The 18,486-nt window shown below is 36.5% G+C and overlaps 3 protein-coding genes across 6 annotated transcripts; 1 reads left to right on the top strand and 2 right to left on the bottom strand.

Moving 5' to 3' along the window:
* Positions 1–4,296: 4,296 nt before the first annotated feature.
* On the top strand, positions 4,297–5,410 carry LOC107881173 (uncharacterized). Of its 2 annotated transcripts, none has more exons than XM_089046948.1 (3): positions 4,297–4,776; positions 4,973–5,137; positions 5,250–5,410. In XM_089046948.1, exons 1-3 carry the CDS (start codon positions 4,420–4,422, stop codon positions 5,331–5,333), a joined length of 606 nt encoding a protein of 201 aa, XP_088903074.1. In that variant the 5' UTR covers positions 4,297–4,419; the 3' UTR covers positions 5,334–5,410. The 2 variants fall into 2 exon arrangements, with proteins under 2 accessions (XP_088903074.1, XP_016649793.2); XM_016794307.2 differs by having other exon boundaries at positions 4,307–4,776; positions 4,976–5,137.
* Positions 5,411–5,998: 588 nt separating this feature from the next.
* On the bottom strand, positions 5,999–9,725 carry LOC103332933 (uncharacterized). 2 transcript variants are annotated; one of them, XM_008235698.3, is made up of 2 exons: positions 9,430–9,725; positions 5,999–7,431 (listed from the first exon to the last, which is right to left on the bottom strand). In XM_008235698.3, exon 2 carries the CDS (start codon positions 7,416–7,418, stop codon positions 6,447–6,449), a length of 972 nt encoding a protein of 323 aa, XP_008233920.2. In that variant the 5' UTR covers positions 7,419–7,431; positions 9,430–9,725; the 3' UTR covers positions 5,999–6,446. The 2 variants fall into 2 exon arrangements, with proteins under 2 accessions (XP_008233920.2, XP_008233921.2); XM_008235699.3 differs by having other exon boundaries at positions 9,497–9,725.
* A 1,336-nt stretch (positions 9,726–11,061) lies between these two features.
* LOC103332934 (mitogen-activated protein kinase kinase kinase 1-like) lies at positions 11,062–16,957 on the bottom strand. 2 transcript variants are annotated; one of them, XR_514185.3, is made up of 11 exons: positions 16,874–16,957; positions 15,922–16,747; positions 14,999–15,083; positions 14,769–14,831; positions 13,896–14,053; positions 13,626–13,698; positions 13,463–13,522; positions 12,084–12,194; positions 11,705–11,954; positions 11,522–11,582; positions 11,062–11,435 (listed from the first exon to the last, which is right to left on the bottom strand). XR_514185.3 is itself a non-coding variant. In XM_008235700.3 (10 exons), exons 2-9 carry the CDS (start codon positions 16,653–16,655, stop codon positions 11,742–11,744), a joined length of 1,497 nt encoding a protein of 498 aa, XP_008233922.2. In that variant the 5' UTR covers positions 16,656–16,747; positions 16,874–16,957; the 3' UTR covers positions 11,062–11,582; positions 11,705–11,741. The 2 variants fall into 2 exon arrangements, 1 of the variants encoding a protein (XP_008233922.2); XM_008235700.3 differs by having other exon boundaries at positions 11,062–11,582.
* Positions 16,958–18,486: the final 1,529 nt, after the last annotated feature.

The following is an 18,486-nucleotide window of genomic DNA, read 5'->3' as shown; positions in this document are numbered from 1 at the left end:
ATAATATGGAGGCCTGAAGGGGTGGTGGTGGGGGGCTTCCTCTCTCACTATGTCCTCAGTTACCCTAGGGTACAAAACTGTTTGTCCCTTTGGAGGCCTAAAGGGCCTATGGGCACTATATTACACAGAGTCAGAGGTAACCATGAGCTCCCATCATACGAAAAAGTTCAAGTGAAGTCATCATTTTTGTCACGTATCAGTGTCGAGTGATAGAACAATTCAGTTAAAAGATAACACATGATCACACATAAATTTTTCTCTATTCATACAACATAATCGATTCTATTAATTTCGTTTAAGTAGTTTTACATAGATAAAAGAAAGTGACTATATATACATATACCATGCTCGAGCATGATATAACTCATGAACCATGCTCAAGCAAGGAAACAACAATCGTATTGTCTTCATCAATGGCATTTTAATTTGGTGATGGTATCAATTTTAGGGTGAGGTTTTGGATGAACAATTTCTAAAGCTCATATCTCACGGTATTCTCTAAAGCTTCTTTTCCTTCATATCATATTATATTATTATTGTTTCATAATTACTAGTTTCCTATATGTAGTATTATATATGACTAAATTACCATCACAGAATGGTATTATATCATGATTGCAATTCATAAAATTAAGTTCTTTGATAGAGATATTAAAAGAAAATATCCATTTCATTTTTGTTTGTGTTGTTGGTTAGGTATAGGTGAGTTGGGATTAGAAAACTACCCAAAGAATTAATATATGTTAGGTTAAGAGTGGACGTCTCATGCATTGTGCAAGATAATTCATGAGCTAACAACTTAATATTTCGTAAAATTTCAAGGTACTTGTTATTGGTACTTCAAAAAAAGTCATCATGTATTCTTTCTCGTTTGTAAAATTTCAAGAAAGAAGTATAAATAACAATTCTCAATTTCAATCCATCTCCTGGATTATTATTATTCTCGGAATCTATGAAACTAATTATTTGATTGGAGTAAAATTATAAAGTGAAACTGTAAAAGGACAGAATTTACGTTTCATATGGTTTTTTTTAATCATTTTATGTTTCCAAGAGCACAAATTAAAACCATGAGTAGTGGAGAATTTTGAATTTTGGGAATCAGTGTTGCAGTAGTATATATGGAAAGGGCAGCTTAAAGCATTCAAACAATGTCTGTGGAGAAAAGTTGTAAACTAGTTTTCGTTGCTTGATTAACTTGTTCAATAGAGATTAGATCCCATGAAATACATATACAAATTTAGAAATGATTGATTGGATCTTGTACCTTTAAAATAGTCCAAATGGACAGATCGATCAATATATGGTAAAAGTTAAAGGGCGGAACAGGTCAAGCACTCAAAGGTAAGCAAGGGATGTGAAATGTGAAGTGGCGCATGGGGCTCCCAATGGCCAATAGACAAAAACAAGGGGCATGAAGCAAATGGTTTTTATGCATAAACCAAGAGAGAGAGAGATATGGGTCAAGACTGTAGTAACAAAAATGAAAAGGGTCACAACCCACAGCATCACAACTTGGGGCGGCTCATAGATGACTGATGGGGTTAAGCAAAAAATTGGCTTCTGCCCTTTGGTGAAGCGGGGGGGCAACCTTGGTACGTGGTGCCTCAAGATCTCTCTCTCTCACACTTTCTATTTCTGTTCAGTGTCGGACAAAATTATTGTTAAAAATAATACAAATTTATAAAAAAACTCAATTCTAAACATGTATTTATAAAAAAACTCAAGTACTATTTAAACATATAAACACACCCAAAATCAACCCCAAAGTCAACTTTTTGGGTGTGTTTATAAATGGGTTTTGAGTGTGTGTAATGATGGGTTTTGGGTGTGTTTATAAAGTGTTTTGGGTGTTGGGTTTTTTTATAATTTCAACCTCCATTTTGGGTGTTTTAGTGAAACTCCCTAAAAATAAATAGGGTCCTGATACTTGAAAGAGCGTTAGTTTAAATATTTCCTTTTTAGTTAAAAGATTATTAAAAGAATCACTTACGTGCTCGTGGACAACTATACCATATGGCAGTCGTCATCATTGATATACATTTCGTATACATACAATTCTACTATTCACAATTATTGATGTCACTGATACTCAACTTGAATGGATTTTGTTTTTTCAGTTTCGAAAAGAGAATGCCACAAGTTTGCTCTTGTGGCATGAGATTTTGTGTAGTACCCATTGGCTTGAAAGATGAAATGGATAGTTGGTAAACAAAAACAAAATTTTGATTATTTTCTTTTATAAAACATAATAAGTACTAATTTGTCTAAACCCTAGGATTCTCTCGTCTTATTGGGGAAATTTTGTTGATAAGGCTAGCTACTTTATGTAAAACGTCATTAGCCAATGGATTAGAATATATATGAGTTGTACTGGGCTAGAGATATTTGCAAAACCCTACAAAGATTTATGAGATCAACTAAAATCCAAATGAAAACAATGAAAGAACACAAATTTGCGTAGGCAATGCTGGATTTACTTTGTTGTTGTGAGCAGGGCAATTGGATAAGAGGTGCATGTGGACTATTTATCCCCATATTATATATGGCGAACCAGAGTGAATGGACTACGTAGACTTACTATGACATGAGTAAGGTTTTAAATATCTCCGATATTACCCAAACATCTCTCAAAATATTCGTACCTGGGGTTGCTGATAATGGGGGGGCAAGGGGAGCAATATATTTCCAGGATTTCTCCGAAATTTTGGAGATATTTATTTCGGTAATGTCAACAGTTCGAAAATATCTGACAAAATTTGGAGACTTTAGAGATATATTATAATAAGTGAGATACTATTATAATGCGTATACTGACACATCATTTGGCAAACAAATTTAACGAAGAGATTTGATAACTTTAGTGACATTGTTAATGGTACGAGGTTTCCTTCTTCTTCTCTTTCAAGAGTTGGTTTCAGCTTGAAATCTTATAAGCAAAATTTTAATTCCTATCTGGCAGTTCATTTTGTAATTTTTACTGCAATTTTTACTTGGGTAGAAAGCGTTCATGCATTATAGATAGTTTGGTGGCAGACTGGTTCTCTTGTGCTCTAAACTCAGATGAGTTATAAGCCCATATCATTCTTGTGAGTGCCCAATTTCTATGTTAATGGACCTAAACTTCTGACTGCAAATGGGTTTGAGCACTTTGCCCAAATGATTTGAGTCAATTTCAATTTCCGGTCCAAAGTTGTCCTGGTCAGATGGCACTAGCTAGTAGCTTGACAGCAAAATAGTATAAATGAATGCGTGCTAAATAGAAAAAATGTGGAATTCATTTTTGTATGTCAGGTCGTTTTGTATTTGAAGCACATAAATTTCTCCGAAAATAGAAAGGCCAATATTTTATTTGCACCACTGCATTATTGAAAACATTTATATATTTTTTAAGCCATGTAGAAGATTTATATTATTTTCTTGATAAATGAAAATTATTTATATAGAAATAAAGTGGTGCTATTGTCACTCTCTGGTCCTGTTTGGTTTATGGAAATGAATTGATGGGAAATTAATCCCCATGTAGTTTCTTATGGGAAGAGAAATCGAATCTTTTCTCATGATTGGTAATGTTGGGAAAATAATTTGCTAGGAAACATCATTTTATTTCCTTTTCTCTATTTGGTTAGTGCAAGGATTGGAAATACTTTTGTTTAGTTTTCCAATTATATCCCTAAATCAAAAGGCATATTAAAAAATGTAATTCATGTTTGTCATGGTATTTTTAATTGTTAATAGTGGTAAATTGGTCATAAAAAGTTGTAATTAATGTTTGTCGTGGTTTCCATGAGGAAAGAAATCATTTCCCAAGCTAGATGGAGGGTTACATTTTCCCCATATTTTCCCATAAGCTAGAAAATCATTTTAAAAGCATGGACTTACCAAACATAGGAAAACAAATAATTTCACATACCCATTAACCAAACGCAACCTGAGTTCTTTCTATTCCACCCACATTTACCCACATTTTGGATTTTATTATAAAATTATCCTAAAATAACAAAAAGATTTGTTAAAAGTTCTAGAATTTGGCTGCCATAACAAACAATGAACAGGCCATGGCCGCCATGGCTTGGTAATGAGGCTAGTGGCTTGCCTCTCTCTTTGTTATTAAACTCTAGGCTGCCTTGGTTTGCCATGGAAACAAATTAATTTGTTAGTTATATTTTTTTTAGAGAAAAAAAAATTAGGATTAAGGTTAGAGTTCCTGAATATGGTTTTTGGGAATTAAGTAACGTAATTCTTTTTTAGTATATTTTTTACGGGTATAAAAAAAAGTAGGTAAATGATAAGAGGGAGGAATTATATTTTTACCTGTTGATTATTTTCATATATGTTTGTGTTGCTTTCAAGTGTATTACACTTGTCTAACTGTGTTTCGATGAGTAGGTTGGAATTCTATTTTCAAGAACAATTTCTATGATTCAATCACAAGCAAAAGCACATCCCAAAACCATGGCTAAACAAGAGTTGGAGAAAGAGCAGGAGGAGAAGAAGAAGAAGAATGGCACAAAAGAGAGGCCTAACAAGAAGGAAGTCATCATCACCGTCTATGTTGAATCACCATCACCATCATCAGCTTCCCATTCCCATCAGAAAACTGATCAGTTTAAGAAGATTAAGCCCAACCAAAACTCCCGGAAGCCTCGTCAGATGGCAAAAACAGGAGGCTATGATCGCCGGGCTCACCTCCTTGCTTATGCTCAAGAGCTAAGAACAACTGGTGGTTCCCAACAGGTGCAATGGCCTAAGAGTGGTTCAAAGCCTAAGCTGAGGGTAAGTTTTCATGTATATATAATAGAAGGGAAAAGATTGTTTGGTAGCGGTACCCATCTACAGTGCTTGTTACATTATCGATGTTTTGTTGATACGACAATATGTAGATTGGTATCCGGTACCAGACAATCACTCCCCGATAGTAAAAATGCACATGAATGCATAAATTATCAAACTGAAATGTATCTGTACATAGCAGGTGGGTGGCAAAAGGTTCACAACTCCAGTGAGACTCAGAAGAACAAAAAACAAATGGAGATATCAGTACTTAGTCCCAGAAGTAGACATATCGTGCAATCCCAAATCCATCATTTGCAGGAACAAAAAGGCCACTGGATCAGAACCCAATGCTAACTTTTTGGTAAATCACTTGCATAATAATCAAATTGTTGCTTTCACATTTAAAAAAAAAAAATTCATATGCCAAAATTGGGTATGGTAATTAATATATTTTTCTTGGTGTATTTGAGCAGAGGAAATTAAGGGGTGTATTGAGAGGATTGTCATGGCACTGCAACAAAGGGTCCAAAGTGGCTGAGAAAAATCATGCTGTTTGATCTGGGTTGTCAATTACTTTATGATCTGAGATGTTCATGTACTTAATTCAGATGAAAATATTATTTACTTGCTTGAATGGGTCTTCTATCTTTTACAGTTCTACCCATTTATCCTGCTCTGTTTGTTACTTAAGATCCATCAAATAGGGGCACGTGTAGAAATAGCATTGAACAGCTTGCCAAGTCAAAAAGACTAGAAACAAGCAAGATACAGCACAAAATTCATACCATATATGCGAGAATATCATATCAAATCCATTTACTCTGGAGGAAGCTGCATATCAGAACCAAATTCTTCAAGTAATTTGCTTCAATGGGTCTTTGTTTGGGTCAGAATATGGGTTCAAGTAATTGGTTACCTTTATGGCTATTGTAATCGAGTCCTTCAATTTTTATTAATGATATTTTTATCGTTTGACCAAAAGAAAAAGTAATTTACTTCAACTATAAAAATTAAAAAAATTATCTGTGGGATGACCTGCTAAAATTACATAGGAACCCTAAATGAACTTCAAAGGTATTTGGATGGGCCTGAAAATAAATACCATATGCGCAGTGCAAAGCTTAAGAGCAAGAGGTGGCCAACATAAACAAAGCCCGGAGCATCCAAAATAAGGACATCAGAACAGCCATCTTCCACAAGCTATAAATTGGCAAAAGAATCATCAACACAGTAAGGCACTGAATTTAGAATTTAACAAAAAATGAGAGCACAATTTTGGTCCCCGTTCAAATAACGAACAATCATAACCAAACGATAACGGATCCATACAACCTACTACGAGGGCTTATGATAACTGATCCATACAACCTACTACGAGGGAAATTGAGTGTGAAAATGCCCTAAAATATCCAGGGGGCAATGCTGCCATTTGCTTTTTCTACAGTCTGTTAATCAGTAACCTGTCACTAATCACAGTGTGCAAATCAGGCCACAGAAGCAAATGCTATTACTAAACCAAACAGCGGGGTCAACTGCCTCACTTTCCAATGAAATGATAATAGTTCTGACCGGTACCCATAACAAGAAGGTGCAGCAATGCGGTGAATACAGTAAAAAAAACCAATTGTGAAAGTAGAATGCAGTCTTCCCCAAGTTTTAGGCCGTTTTAATCATAAAAATCGCCCGGCTTCTCTATTTCCACGATGCGCCTGCCCCCTAACCCTTCCAGCCCTTCGAACCCTTATATAGCCTCTTCGATAATTACGTCGTGGTGCAGCAGCAGAATTAGAAGCTGCAGTATGCGAAAAATCATCCTCATCCAATGAGTCGTAGTCCCTTTGATACCTACTCCGTGGGATGATTCCAAAATCAAATGACCCTAACCTTAAATCATCCATGTAATCATCTAGATCAGAATCAGAATCAGAATCACTATAAATGCCACCGTTGTTTGGTTCCAGCACATAATCCCCCACGATCACTGCCCTTGGTGTAGATGACATTATTGTGCTAATAACATCACTCCGTTCTCTTTCACACTCAAGCCTCTTCCATTTTTCTTGAAGTTGCGGATCCACTGCTCGAGGCCGTGCCAATGGGTGCTTTGACTTAACATGTTTCCTGAGCTCTTTATAACTTCCAGCAAATGAACAGTTATCCTGCATGCAAGTTCTCTTCTTGGCATTGAGATATTTCCGTGCTCGTTCCACCACTGTCCAACCCTTCACTTGCCCCCGACAAAGGGGGCACAAAAGCTCCGGTAATTCCGTCTTTTCATTGCGCTCACCTTCAGTTATATTCAAACCTAAACTATCCATTGATCCAGTCCATGGTTGCGAACTTTGAATTGAACATACTTTTGTGTATGCTTTCTTGTATTGTTCAAGACAGTTGGAATACCGATGGCCAGTAGCACACATATAAGGGCGACAACCCTTATTATAAGAGGAACAAAGAAGGAGAACAGCATTGTGAGGGAACTCCATACAGACTGAACAGGTCGCATCTTCCCAATCTTTCTTTTCCACTGCTTTGTGCGATTTCTTTTTTGAATGGACGCCTTTAAGAACCTTTAATGGGTACCGGGACATCCTTAAAGCTTGGGAGTCAGATCCACGTTGCAACTTGTTAACTTTAGCCATCTACAAAGAGAACCTGAAATTCATCAAGACAAAGGAGAGAGAATATTATTCTTCCATTTGCTTGAGCACACATAAAATGATTGTAACAATAATCAGATGAGCCGTACAAACTAGGTTGCTAAACAATGTATTTCATACATAACAAACATGTAAATTAATGCTTAAGATCTCTCTAATGATTTCATTTTAAAAGACAAATCCAACAAATCCAACAGTTGTCTCCACAAAAAGAAAAGGAAAAAATTTGCACCACCAGTTCTCTGAATATTTCCTAGGTAGTTGTACATCCAACATGCTATCTGAGTGGCGTCATTTTCTACTACTATCTGGAACTACTACATCCCTAAACCCTCTACTACTACATGCCGAATTTGAAACCCAAGTCCATTTAACGTAGCCAATCAAACATCTTTTGACTTATAAGCGAAATGAATTTTAAAAAGAAAATCTTAGGAAAGAACATTGTGATGACAAGGGATGATTTTTTTCACTTACTGTTGTTATATAACATTTATAAATTGCACAATTCAAGCATTACCAATTTTCCAGTTTTGATATACAGTGTATTCACATGACCATTTGAAAAACAAAATTGTTTATTTATTCAGCAATTAAAAGAACATAAGACAGAAAACAGTTAAAGAAACATAAGTCATGTCAGTCAATAAGAACCATATTACAAAAGTAGTGCAAATGAACAACACCATGGGATTCTGAGATCAAATAAGCACAATTTTCTGTCTGCATACAATACTACCTGCAAAGAACACTAGAAAAATGCCCCAGATAATTACTACACAACAAATCCAATTTAAGCAAATGAAATTTTGGAATGTATCTAATAAAAAATTGTGAAGTTTCTATATGGATCCTTCTAACTACAGAACACTCAACATGAAATTATAAAAAAAAATTAAAAAAAATTAAAACGCATACGAAATTGCCTCTGCATAGGAACCACTACTCCATATAAAACAATTTAACTACAGAATATTCCATGTATAATTGGTTCCTTCTTCCAACCAATCCACTCTCATCCCATATAGCCTATTCCTATTCTATCGTCATCAAGTTGCATATGCATAGCTTGTGCTTATCCTTCTAGAAAATATATCAGAATATGATAAAAAGGTATGGACTAGTCACCAATATGAGCACAATCATTTTTTTAAGGGGGGTACAAGGGAGAATGATCATCACATGCATTGGCCGATAAAACAATGAAACAATTCTAAAGTTAAGATACAGTAAATTATAGATAATCTAATAGATGGGCGCCAGTTTATAGTTGTAAGTGGTAACTGATTAAAAAAATTAATTACAAAAAGAAATCCTATTCAGATATTAGGCACTACATAAATTACAAACATTTCCTAAGATTTCTTTTAAGTTTAAAGTGAATATATACCAGCATATCATTGTTAGCAATCAAGAAATGCAAGAACAAGGAATTGGTGCATAACAAGGAGCACATCAACAGATTTAAATCTTAGTGGTAGACAAACTAAATAGATTATATCTTTTCACTAAATTCTGATAAAGACTTCCAAAGGAACAAACTTTTTGTCTATTATTGGAAGGAGCAACCGTGTTTTAGAAAGATAAAAGTACTACACTCAAGGATTTCAACCTTATAGCAAAAATGTGGGAAAAAATACAAAAACTCATGCATGCATCTACCCATAAAAGAAATTCTTTTTATTTTTTTATTTTTAAAGCATAAGTAAATGAGCATGTATATTTACTTTGACAAACAAAAACTATAAGCCTAATTTGACCGGACGAAACATGAACTTCACAGTTTATGCAATCTGCGAGATCAATTATACGGAACAATCCTGAGCAAAAAATGATCCTTCCGAATACAATTGTACGGGCAGATGTTGATCGAACAGTGAAAATTTGAAAATAAAAATAGACAGAAATGCAATCGGAGATCAATCATAAAATCCCTACGGAACAAACAGAGGAATAATCACACAAAGCAAATGGGAAGGCGAGAAGAACAAACCCTAGGAAAATGAATCGCAGAAGGCGCGAAAATTGAGATCGATGGGGAAGGGGAGAATCGCCAGTACCTGGGAAGTGCCGGAGAGAAGATTATGCGACGGCGATTGCAGCGAGAGAGAGAGTGTGGGCGTGGGTGTGATTGGAGGGAGGAGGAGAGAGTAAGTTTCCAATCTTGGCGGTCACGTGGGGAGGGAGGGATGCGTAGCGTGCGGGAGCTTATAAAAGGTGCGGTTTATTCTCTCATTTTATCCGATGGAGGATGGCGCCATTGTGTTATCATCTGCATCACAGATGATGGTGCTCATGAATGAAGCCGGTGGGAATGGAAGACGCAAGGCCAAAGGTTGGGTTGGGTTGAAATGAAATTGACTTTGGCCCACTAGAAACTGCAACTCCAGAGAGCCCATTTTTATTGTGTACTGGTCCCAGTCCAGACCCAAATGCAAAGAATAAATTGCACAATTACAAGTGCTAGGGTCAATCGCGTACAAGTCATGATTATGGATCCTGCTATGATGCCCACATCACAATCATCGCACACTTTCGCTAATTGACTGACACTAGTATTCTCTCTTGTATAAGTATCTCATGTAGCGTATGTTGTTGGGAAAGAGCAGTGTGACCGCTTCTTTGCACTTAAGTTTGATTCCTCTTTTCACACATTAGATAATTTAGAATATCGCATTGTCTAAAAAAATATAAAATCACCATAGAAGTAAGGTGCCTTTCTTTCCACTTCAAAATTAAACTTGCATTTTGTAATTGGGAAAGAGAGTTTACACAAATAATGATAGAGTGTTTTGGAGTTTCGAACTTCTGCCCACATGGATGAATGTGGAATAGCTCAACTAACTGAGAGTTATACCTCACTAAAATTCTTGGAGATGTTTGGTTGCTATTTGGAGGATGCTTGATTTTATATGGGTTGTGGGATATCCTAATCTTGGTGGTTATAGTTTGGGCGTAATTTGTGTGTGCACTTTGATGTTTTCTAGTTGATATCAGTAGTCGTATTGTAACTTCCAAAAGTACATGGTTTATGTCGAAATGCATTTAACATCAAGGACTGCTATTGTAATTTATTTTTCTTATAAATGAGTCGTACGACTCTTCCAAAATATAGTTGGAAGTTGGTCAGAGTATCCACAATGGGGAGGGTATATATAGAGGTCTATGTTAAATATATACCCCTTATCACTGGAATCGTCTCCAATATGAAGATGTAAAGGGATGTAAATATACATCACTACCATAAAGATGTAAAATAAAATGTACATTCACATCTATTTTTAGATCTTTTGCAAGCGAAACACACCCAAGAAAAGAGATGAAAAATTATACATTTTAGATTTACATCGTTTTCCATTGAAGCAAAAAACGTATTTACACTTCCCCCGAAGTATAAAGGAAATGTAAAAGTGACTTTACACCCCCGAAAATACACCCCCCTTTGTGGATGCTCTCATATAAGACTTTTCTTTAGATTTGATTACTTGGAAATTGTTCTAACTAATCTAATACGCGTACGGACTGTCATACCATTACCATCAGTCCCGCTCAATTTCATGTCAACTATTTTTAATAGTGTCAACCCACAGTAAAATAGTGAACATAAAATATTTATAAAAATAAATAAAATAAAACTGTCGCATATTTTAATTTTCTCCCATTACGTATGCATGCCAATTGTGACAGTCAAATAACAAATTATATACAAATCGTGATTCCTTTCCAATGCTTACAAAACTACCTACCACAACTTGCCAATACAAATCTTTAACCCACTAATTAACTTAATTTGAAACTACAAGGGGAAAAGACATGAGATATCAAACACCTATCAAACTGGGGGAAAAAAAAAGGACGACGAAAAATCATATTCCTACAAGAGACAAACTGACACTAGAATAATTCAATGCCAGAATGCTCCATGGTGCAAGATCTACAGCAGGGAAGGTGGCGGACCGTTGATTGTTCTTCGAAACTCATGGATCCTGTTAGCCGATCCTGATAAAATTGATGAAGTTATAACACACATGCACTCTAATCTACAAGCGTAAGCCAAAGATTTGATGACTGAACACTGGATATACCGGAGCAAGTTACAGAGCGGGGATAAATAGTCCTGCATCTGTACTGTAGTGCTGGACAGAGCTGTTTTCAGAGGCAAAGATATTAATCAGTCAACGTATTGATTTTGGAATTATTTTTAGTTCAGTTTCATGGAATTATAGGGTGGAGAGAGCAATATGAAATTGTGGAATACAAAGCATTACCTTATTACCATCACAACTTATAGCTGAATAAATGTTTTCAACTCGGCCCACGGTGATGGTAAGGAGACCCTGATCCAGAAGATGTCGTAAGGGGTCTATTAAGAAATGAATGATTTAAGAGCTGAGCAGCAGTAGGACGATTCACTGGATTAACTTGTAGGCATCGATGGATGAAATCTTGTGCATCTTTCGAAAGAGAATCGGGAACCGGAGGGGGCTCTCCCTTTCCAATCTTAAATAATGCCTGCATCTGTTGAGACACAAGAAGAGATGATGCTGTCAAAAACAAAATATAGGTCAAAGAGATGCATAATCTAACACATTGTCATCAACCATTATAGACCACAAAGAGTAAACTTCTCGCGAAAATGGCACGAACCCATTCAAGATTAGGGTATGGAATCCGTCTGGTTAACATCTCCAATACAGTGCATCCAAGGCTCCATATATCCGCTGGAAGCCCATATCCCTGGTGTTTCCGATTAACAACCTGCACAAGCATAGATTGACGAGTAAGTACTCAAAAAGAAAAAACAAATCGGGCACACCTTACTCCATGACTGAAGCAACATATGCAGCCTCCCCAGCAAATATTGACAAAATATATAGGATATCTTGCAACTTTTAAATTTTATTAAGGCTAAATATGCTATTAAAGAACAGAACTAGATCCATTCTGCCTACATAGTAGAAAATGATACTCCATGTAATATACAGGGAAAAATGAAGCTGGCAAACATTCAAGAGGCAATATGCCTCAAACTACAATACCCATTATTAACCATAAACATTTATCAGCATATAACATTATCTAGACTTTTGACAAGATACGGGATATTTTTCAGGGTGAGAAAAGATGTGGAATATCATTGAGAATATAAAACTTCGCATATATGTTATAGGAACAATTGTTAAGAAACCAATAATCGTGCCCAAGAAGGCTTACTGATCAATCATACACTAGATGAAATAAGGAATTAAAGGAACTAGTAATTTAGAAATTCGCTGAAAATAATTCAGACTTCCAAATTTCGAATTTATTATTTACAGCTTATTTTTTGCAATAGGTTCTTTAGAACAAGTTGATTCAGTTTAATCAACGTAGGATTATATATTGCTATATGTCTGGATGTGTTCTTTAAGAAAGATTTACTACAGTAGAAATCAGAAAATATAGGGTTCATTGTTAATGTTTTCGTTATTTGTTTACAGTTTTTCTCTTAAAATAGACAATAAAGATACAGAACAAAGAAGATGAAAGTGAGAAGAGGCATGATAGAGGTGAGGGATAGAGGAGAGCAAATACACAGAATTGCTTACAAAATAAAAGCTCAAAATAGTTTTAAGTTTTCAAAAATTCACATCTTCTTGCTTTTCACTTTTCTTTATATTAAGGTATAATTTATTTATTTTTAAAAAATCACTTTACTGATTCTTGAGGCTATTAGTCCAATATTTGATTACTAATATTCTCTTTCTTATAAAAGCTACACTATATAACACAGCAATCTTACCAAAATACATTAACATCTTTATCAAAGTTCAAGAAGCAAAAAATATAATTTGTGAAAGTCATCCTGCAATCACCACTAAATTTAGAAATCCATCAGTGTAAAACAAGTCTGCACCAGTATCAAATTGAAGTATTTTAGACGTGTCCTGCCATAACAGAGGGAGCTCAAAAGCATCCAAAATAGTCTAAAATTTATAACTTCTTCTGATAACTGATGATATTAAAACAAAAAAGTAAAGGCAAACCTCAGGGGCCATCCAGTATGCAGTCCCCTGGCTAGATTTGATGTCGTTCATCTGGATAGTCTGAAAAAAGAGAGCGAAAATTAGGAGTGGAAAATACTTCACAATTAGTTGAAGTTATTGAAAACAATTAAATAGAATAGATTTTGAGGAATCAAAGACAAACCTTTGCCAATCCAAAATCTGCGAGCTTCACAGAACCATTTGCATGCACCAAAATATTTGCGCATTTGATGTCCCTTAATACAAGAAACAAAGATATGAGAATAGATGTAGACAAGACAACAGAAGCAAAGCATGAGCATGGATACTGTGATGGTTAAGCCACTTTTATTTTATTTTCATTCTCTTTTGTTGTGGCTCATTGGTGGCAAAGGAAAACATATTTCAAGAATTCAACTTTTGTATAAATTATACATCATGTGATATGCATCACCTGTGAATCACTCTTCGGTCATGAAGATACTTCAGACCCTGCAGGATCTGTCTTGTGTATTCAGAGACATGAGAATCTGTAAGATGAAAGTTCTGACAGAGTTTCGTGAGGGAACCTTTCGCTACAAGCTCCAGAAAGATATAAAGGTTTGATTCATCCTGCAAATTGAGCAATATATATGTCAGATACTAGTAACATGATAAGTACAAAGGCTACGAAGATTTAATGCTTAATTAGTAAATGTATGCTACCGGAAAATCTATGTTGAACCGGAAACTACAGTAGGTCATAATCAACAAAAGAATAAACCAAAAGGGTCATAAATGTCCTAACTTCTTTACAACTTAAATTTCTACTAGTGTTGATACTACAAGTCCTTAATAAATTTGGAGTCAAACTAGAGCATCAAATAGTACGGACAAAGTGGCAGAAAGGGTAACCCTCAAGTATATGCATGACACTGTAGCTAGCCTGTTTACTTTTATTTACAGTGATTTCGTATGTGAATGAAAATAAGAAAATAAGAAAATTAAACAAATATAGTCATAGCAACAACGCATACAACAAATTCCATCTCAGACAGACAAAACACACCAATGTATGAGAATATCTCATCCCCTTATTTTTACATTAAGGTGGACTTTTCTGTAATGGTCAAGTAATGATTCTCGTTGCCACATCACCAAGTGTCAAACTAACATAAAAATGAAGTTTCTATGTATAATGGCTAGAATCTGTAGCAAGTTAATACGATGAATAAATGACTCTGATATGCATAATTACCTATCATGGCAGATAAGGGAATAGCATGACAAACAATTTTAGGGGGCATAAATTCAAGGTCAAGAACAAGAAGAAAATAAAAAGAAGTACCTTAGCGGTTCCGTAGTATTGAACTATGTTTTGATGTTCAAACTGACTCAAAAGAGCAATCTCCTGGAAGAGAAGGAAAAAAAAAAACCAAACAAGCAAACACTGAATGAGAAGAAAAGGATCTCAGAAACAACAGTAAAGCCAGGCTCTACTCACATACTATTACTGAATCAATTAGTACAGGCATGCAAAACCAGGACATAGGACCAGACACAACACAAGCCTCTCACCTGTTCAAGTTGATAAACTCTTTGCACCCCCTGACTTCCTTTATCCAGCAAGGAAACTTCCTTCACAGCAATGAAGCATCCGCAACTGCAGGAAAGAAAACTCTTAATCAACGAAGTTGTAAAAAATATCAGAATCAATGGAAAGTTGAATTATGGAGCCAGTCTTTTAATAAACATTTGTTTATGAATGTCAATTGAGGTATTTCAGTTAGTTAGACAGCTTTGCTGCAAAAGAAAGAATTAATTCATTTGAATATACAGTTATAAATACTTCATGAATAAACATTTTATGTTTGCACCCCTGACTCCCCTATTAAAAGATACCGCAAATCCTCAATCTTTTGCTAACAAGCCAAGTCTGAGCCTGAGGTTCAAGCTCATGTCAGGCTTAACCTCAGCAAAAATCTCAACAGCTGAGCCTGACCAACCGAAAGCAAGGGCCAGCTTGGCTCATTTGCAGCCCGATGTGCTGCCTGCAGGCTTTGTTTAATTAGGTAGTGAAGGGATGGATCCAAAGGGATCATAAGGAACCCTTCCAAGTTTTGAATAAGAATTTGCAAAAACCACAAAGAAAAATGGAGAAGCAACTAAATGAGAACCTCTGCTCTTAAATCTAGTAACATTCTCTCCTATGAATCACCTTCCTCCTATTGTAAGAAAGCAAATTCATCTGTCATTTACCACCTAGAAGTAACCTGTTGAAAAACGGCTCAGGGCATAATTCACAGTTGTCCATACATTACCCAACCACCAGGACTGTAAGATATTATTGTCTTTCAAGCTTCTTATCTGTAGAACACTATCATTCTACTTCACAAGTCCCAAGAACACCAAATTATCTTTCACATATTGAAGTTTCCAATCTTAACATATCTATAAGAATAAGCAATCATATGGAAATGTAAGGGGTTTTAAGCACTTACTCAGAAATTGCTTCATACACAGACCCGAAAGACCCACTACCCAGAAGGTCACCCTTTTCCCAGTGAGTGATTTTAAGCTTAAGCCTCCCATTGGGCAAAAACCTCTCATTCAGAGCGACTGTGGTAGTGCCAGAAGAGTCGTCATCATTCGACGTCGACGTCGTAAACGAACACCCTTCTGAGAGGGGCACAGTCTCTCTGACCCAAGCCTCCACAGCACCCTCCTCCCCAACCTCTCCTTCTTCTTCATCGCCACAACAAGAAGCAGAAGAAGAAGAAGACTCAAGCCTCTTCTGGACCGAGTATCCCTCGCATTCCGGCGCGAAGTCCCTCAAAAGGTCCCAAGTTGAGCATCCATTGTCGACCACCGGAACCCTCATCGGCGGCGGAGGCTTAAGCACCGGCAGCCGTACACCCTTAATCCCAATACAAACACCACCGCCTGTCGTAGAAGTAGTAGCAGCAGCAGCAGCATTACATAACCCGCTTGGACCGGCCGAGTCAGCCCGAGTCAACTCAGTCACCGTAACAGTAACATCCCCAACTCTATCGCACAACTCGGCCACCACTTCCCTCAATTCGTCGGGTTTCGGGCTATCCAGACTATCCAACTGGTACAATCTGGACATGGGGAGCAGATCCGAAGACGACTGGATCTTCCGCGCCACCCAGTCCTCCTCTGATATGGAGAAGTTGTCGGGGCCGAGGCCCAAGGTCTGGTGTATCCGCTCCATATCCCCCTCGTTTCCCTCGACCCGGAAGCTCGTCCGGTCCAAGTCGATGGAGCGTGTAGAGCGAAGGCAATCGGATATCAATCATAAAATCCCTAAGGAACAAACAGAGGAATAATCACACAAAGCAAATAGGAAGGCGAGAAGAAAAACCCTAGGAAAATGAATCGCAGAAAGGCTCGAAAATTGAGATCGATGGGTAAGGAGAGAATCGCCAGTACCTGGGAAGTGCCGGAGAGAAGATTATGCGACGGCGATTGCAGCGAGAGAGAGAGTGTGGGTGTGGAGAAATTATGGTACTGTATCACATGATACTTCCATTCAAAATATGCCACGTATTATTATTTTTAAATAATTAAAACTTTTTTTTTTTTACAGCTGAACTTTAAATATGTTTTTATCTTTAAAATAAAATTGAGAAAATAAGAATATCCAAAAAACAGAACCACCGCCCACCCCAACCCTGGCTCCCTTGACTGAACCACTGCCCACCCCAACCTCCTCCCTTGACAAGGAAGAAGAGAACAAAAAAGAGGGAAACAATAAAACACAACAACAATCGAAACTGAGAAAGCAATAGACAACGGTCAATCTGGACAAGCCAACAAAGAGTCCCACAACAGCTTACTGTACCAGACACAAAACAGATAAAACACTCGGCATGAGGCAATTTATATTTGTACAATAGTTATTCCCAGAATTAAATCTTTATGCCTCATGAATCAACTAAAGAATCTACGGTTTCAAATTTTCATGTCGTGGTAAGATTTATGAAGGCATATGTTTTCATCAATCACAAAGGTGTGCCATGAATCTCTTGAGAGGCGTGCGATATTTATGAAAGGCTGGTGGGATTGTGAGCAACACAGGCACTCGTTCATCATGAGGCAGTGTGAGGCAACCAGGTGGTGAGGTGGGTTTAAGTGATGGATACTCCTGACATACTTAGAATATATGATATTGGTTTTGTTTTCTGCTCCCATGGTTTAAGAGATCTTGCAGATTTTTATGGTGAGAGATGGAGGGGGAGGCAAACAGTGGGAGTGAGGAAATTGGGTTGGGTTGGGTTGGGGTAGGAGGGAGGTGGTTATGGCGTCTTTTGGATTTTGTCTTTCTAAAATGTTATTCTAAATGTAAATAATGAATTTTAAATACAGGTTGTAAAAAAAATAAATTTATTTAAAAAAGATTGACACATGGCGTATTTTGAGTAGAAATATCACCAATTGACGCATGATACGATATTATCAGATAATTTCTCGTGGGTGTGGGTGTGATTGAGGGAGGAGGAGAGAGTAAGTTTCCGATCTTGGCGGTCACGTGGGAAGGAGGATGTGTAGCGTCGGAGCTTATAAGAGATCTCCACCCACAAGGCTAAGTTTAAAGTAAGAAGCAAGACTATTCACGTAAATAGTGTCACCAGATTTGCTCCACCCATGAGAAGTCTAAAGCAATTACTATTCATCAGTACTTTATTTCCTATTTTTTATACTTTAAACCATTAATTTTGATAATCTTTTGTAATTAAATTTTGGATAAGATTTTCACCTCTAAAATTGTGCCACATGTCACATGTCGATACGATTTTCAGATATTTAAAAAAATTATAATCTCGATTTGATAAAATTTTTACCCTCTAAAATTGTGCCACGTATCCAATGTCAGATAATATTTTCAGATATTTTTAAAAAATTATAATCTCATATTTCAAAAAAGATTTTCACCCTATAAAATTGTGTCACGTGTCCCATGTCGATAAGATTTTCAGATATTTAAAAAATTATAATCTCATATTTTAGATAAGATTTTCATCCTCTAAAATTGTGCCACGTGT

Source organism: Prunus mume, linkage group LG2 (assembly GCF_029339155.1).
Source record: "Prunus mume cultivar Tortuosa linkage group LG2, ASM2933915v1, whole genome shotgun sequence".
Taxonomy (NCBI): Eukaryota; Viridiplantae; Streptophyta; class Magnoliopsida; order Rosales; family Rosaceae; genus Prunus; species Prunus mume.
This window is presented reverse-complemented; position numbering and strand designations above follow the sequence as displayed.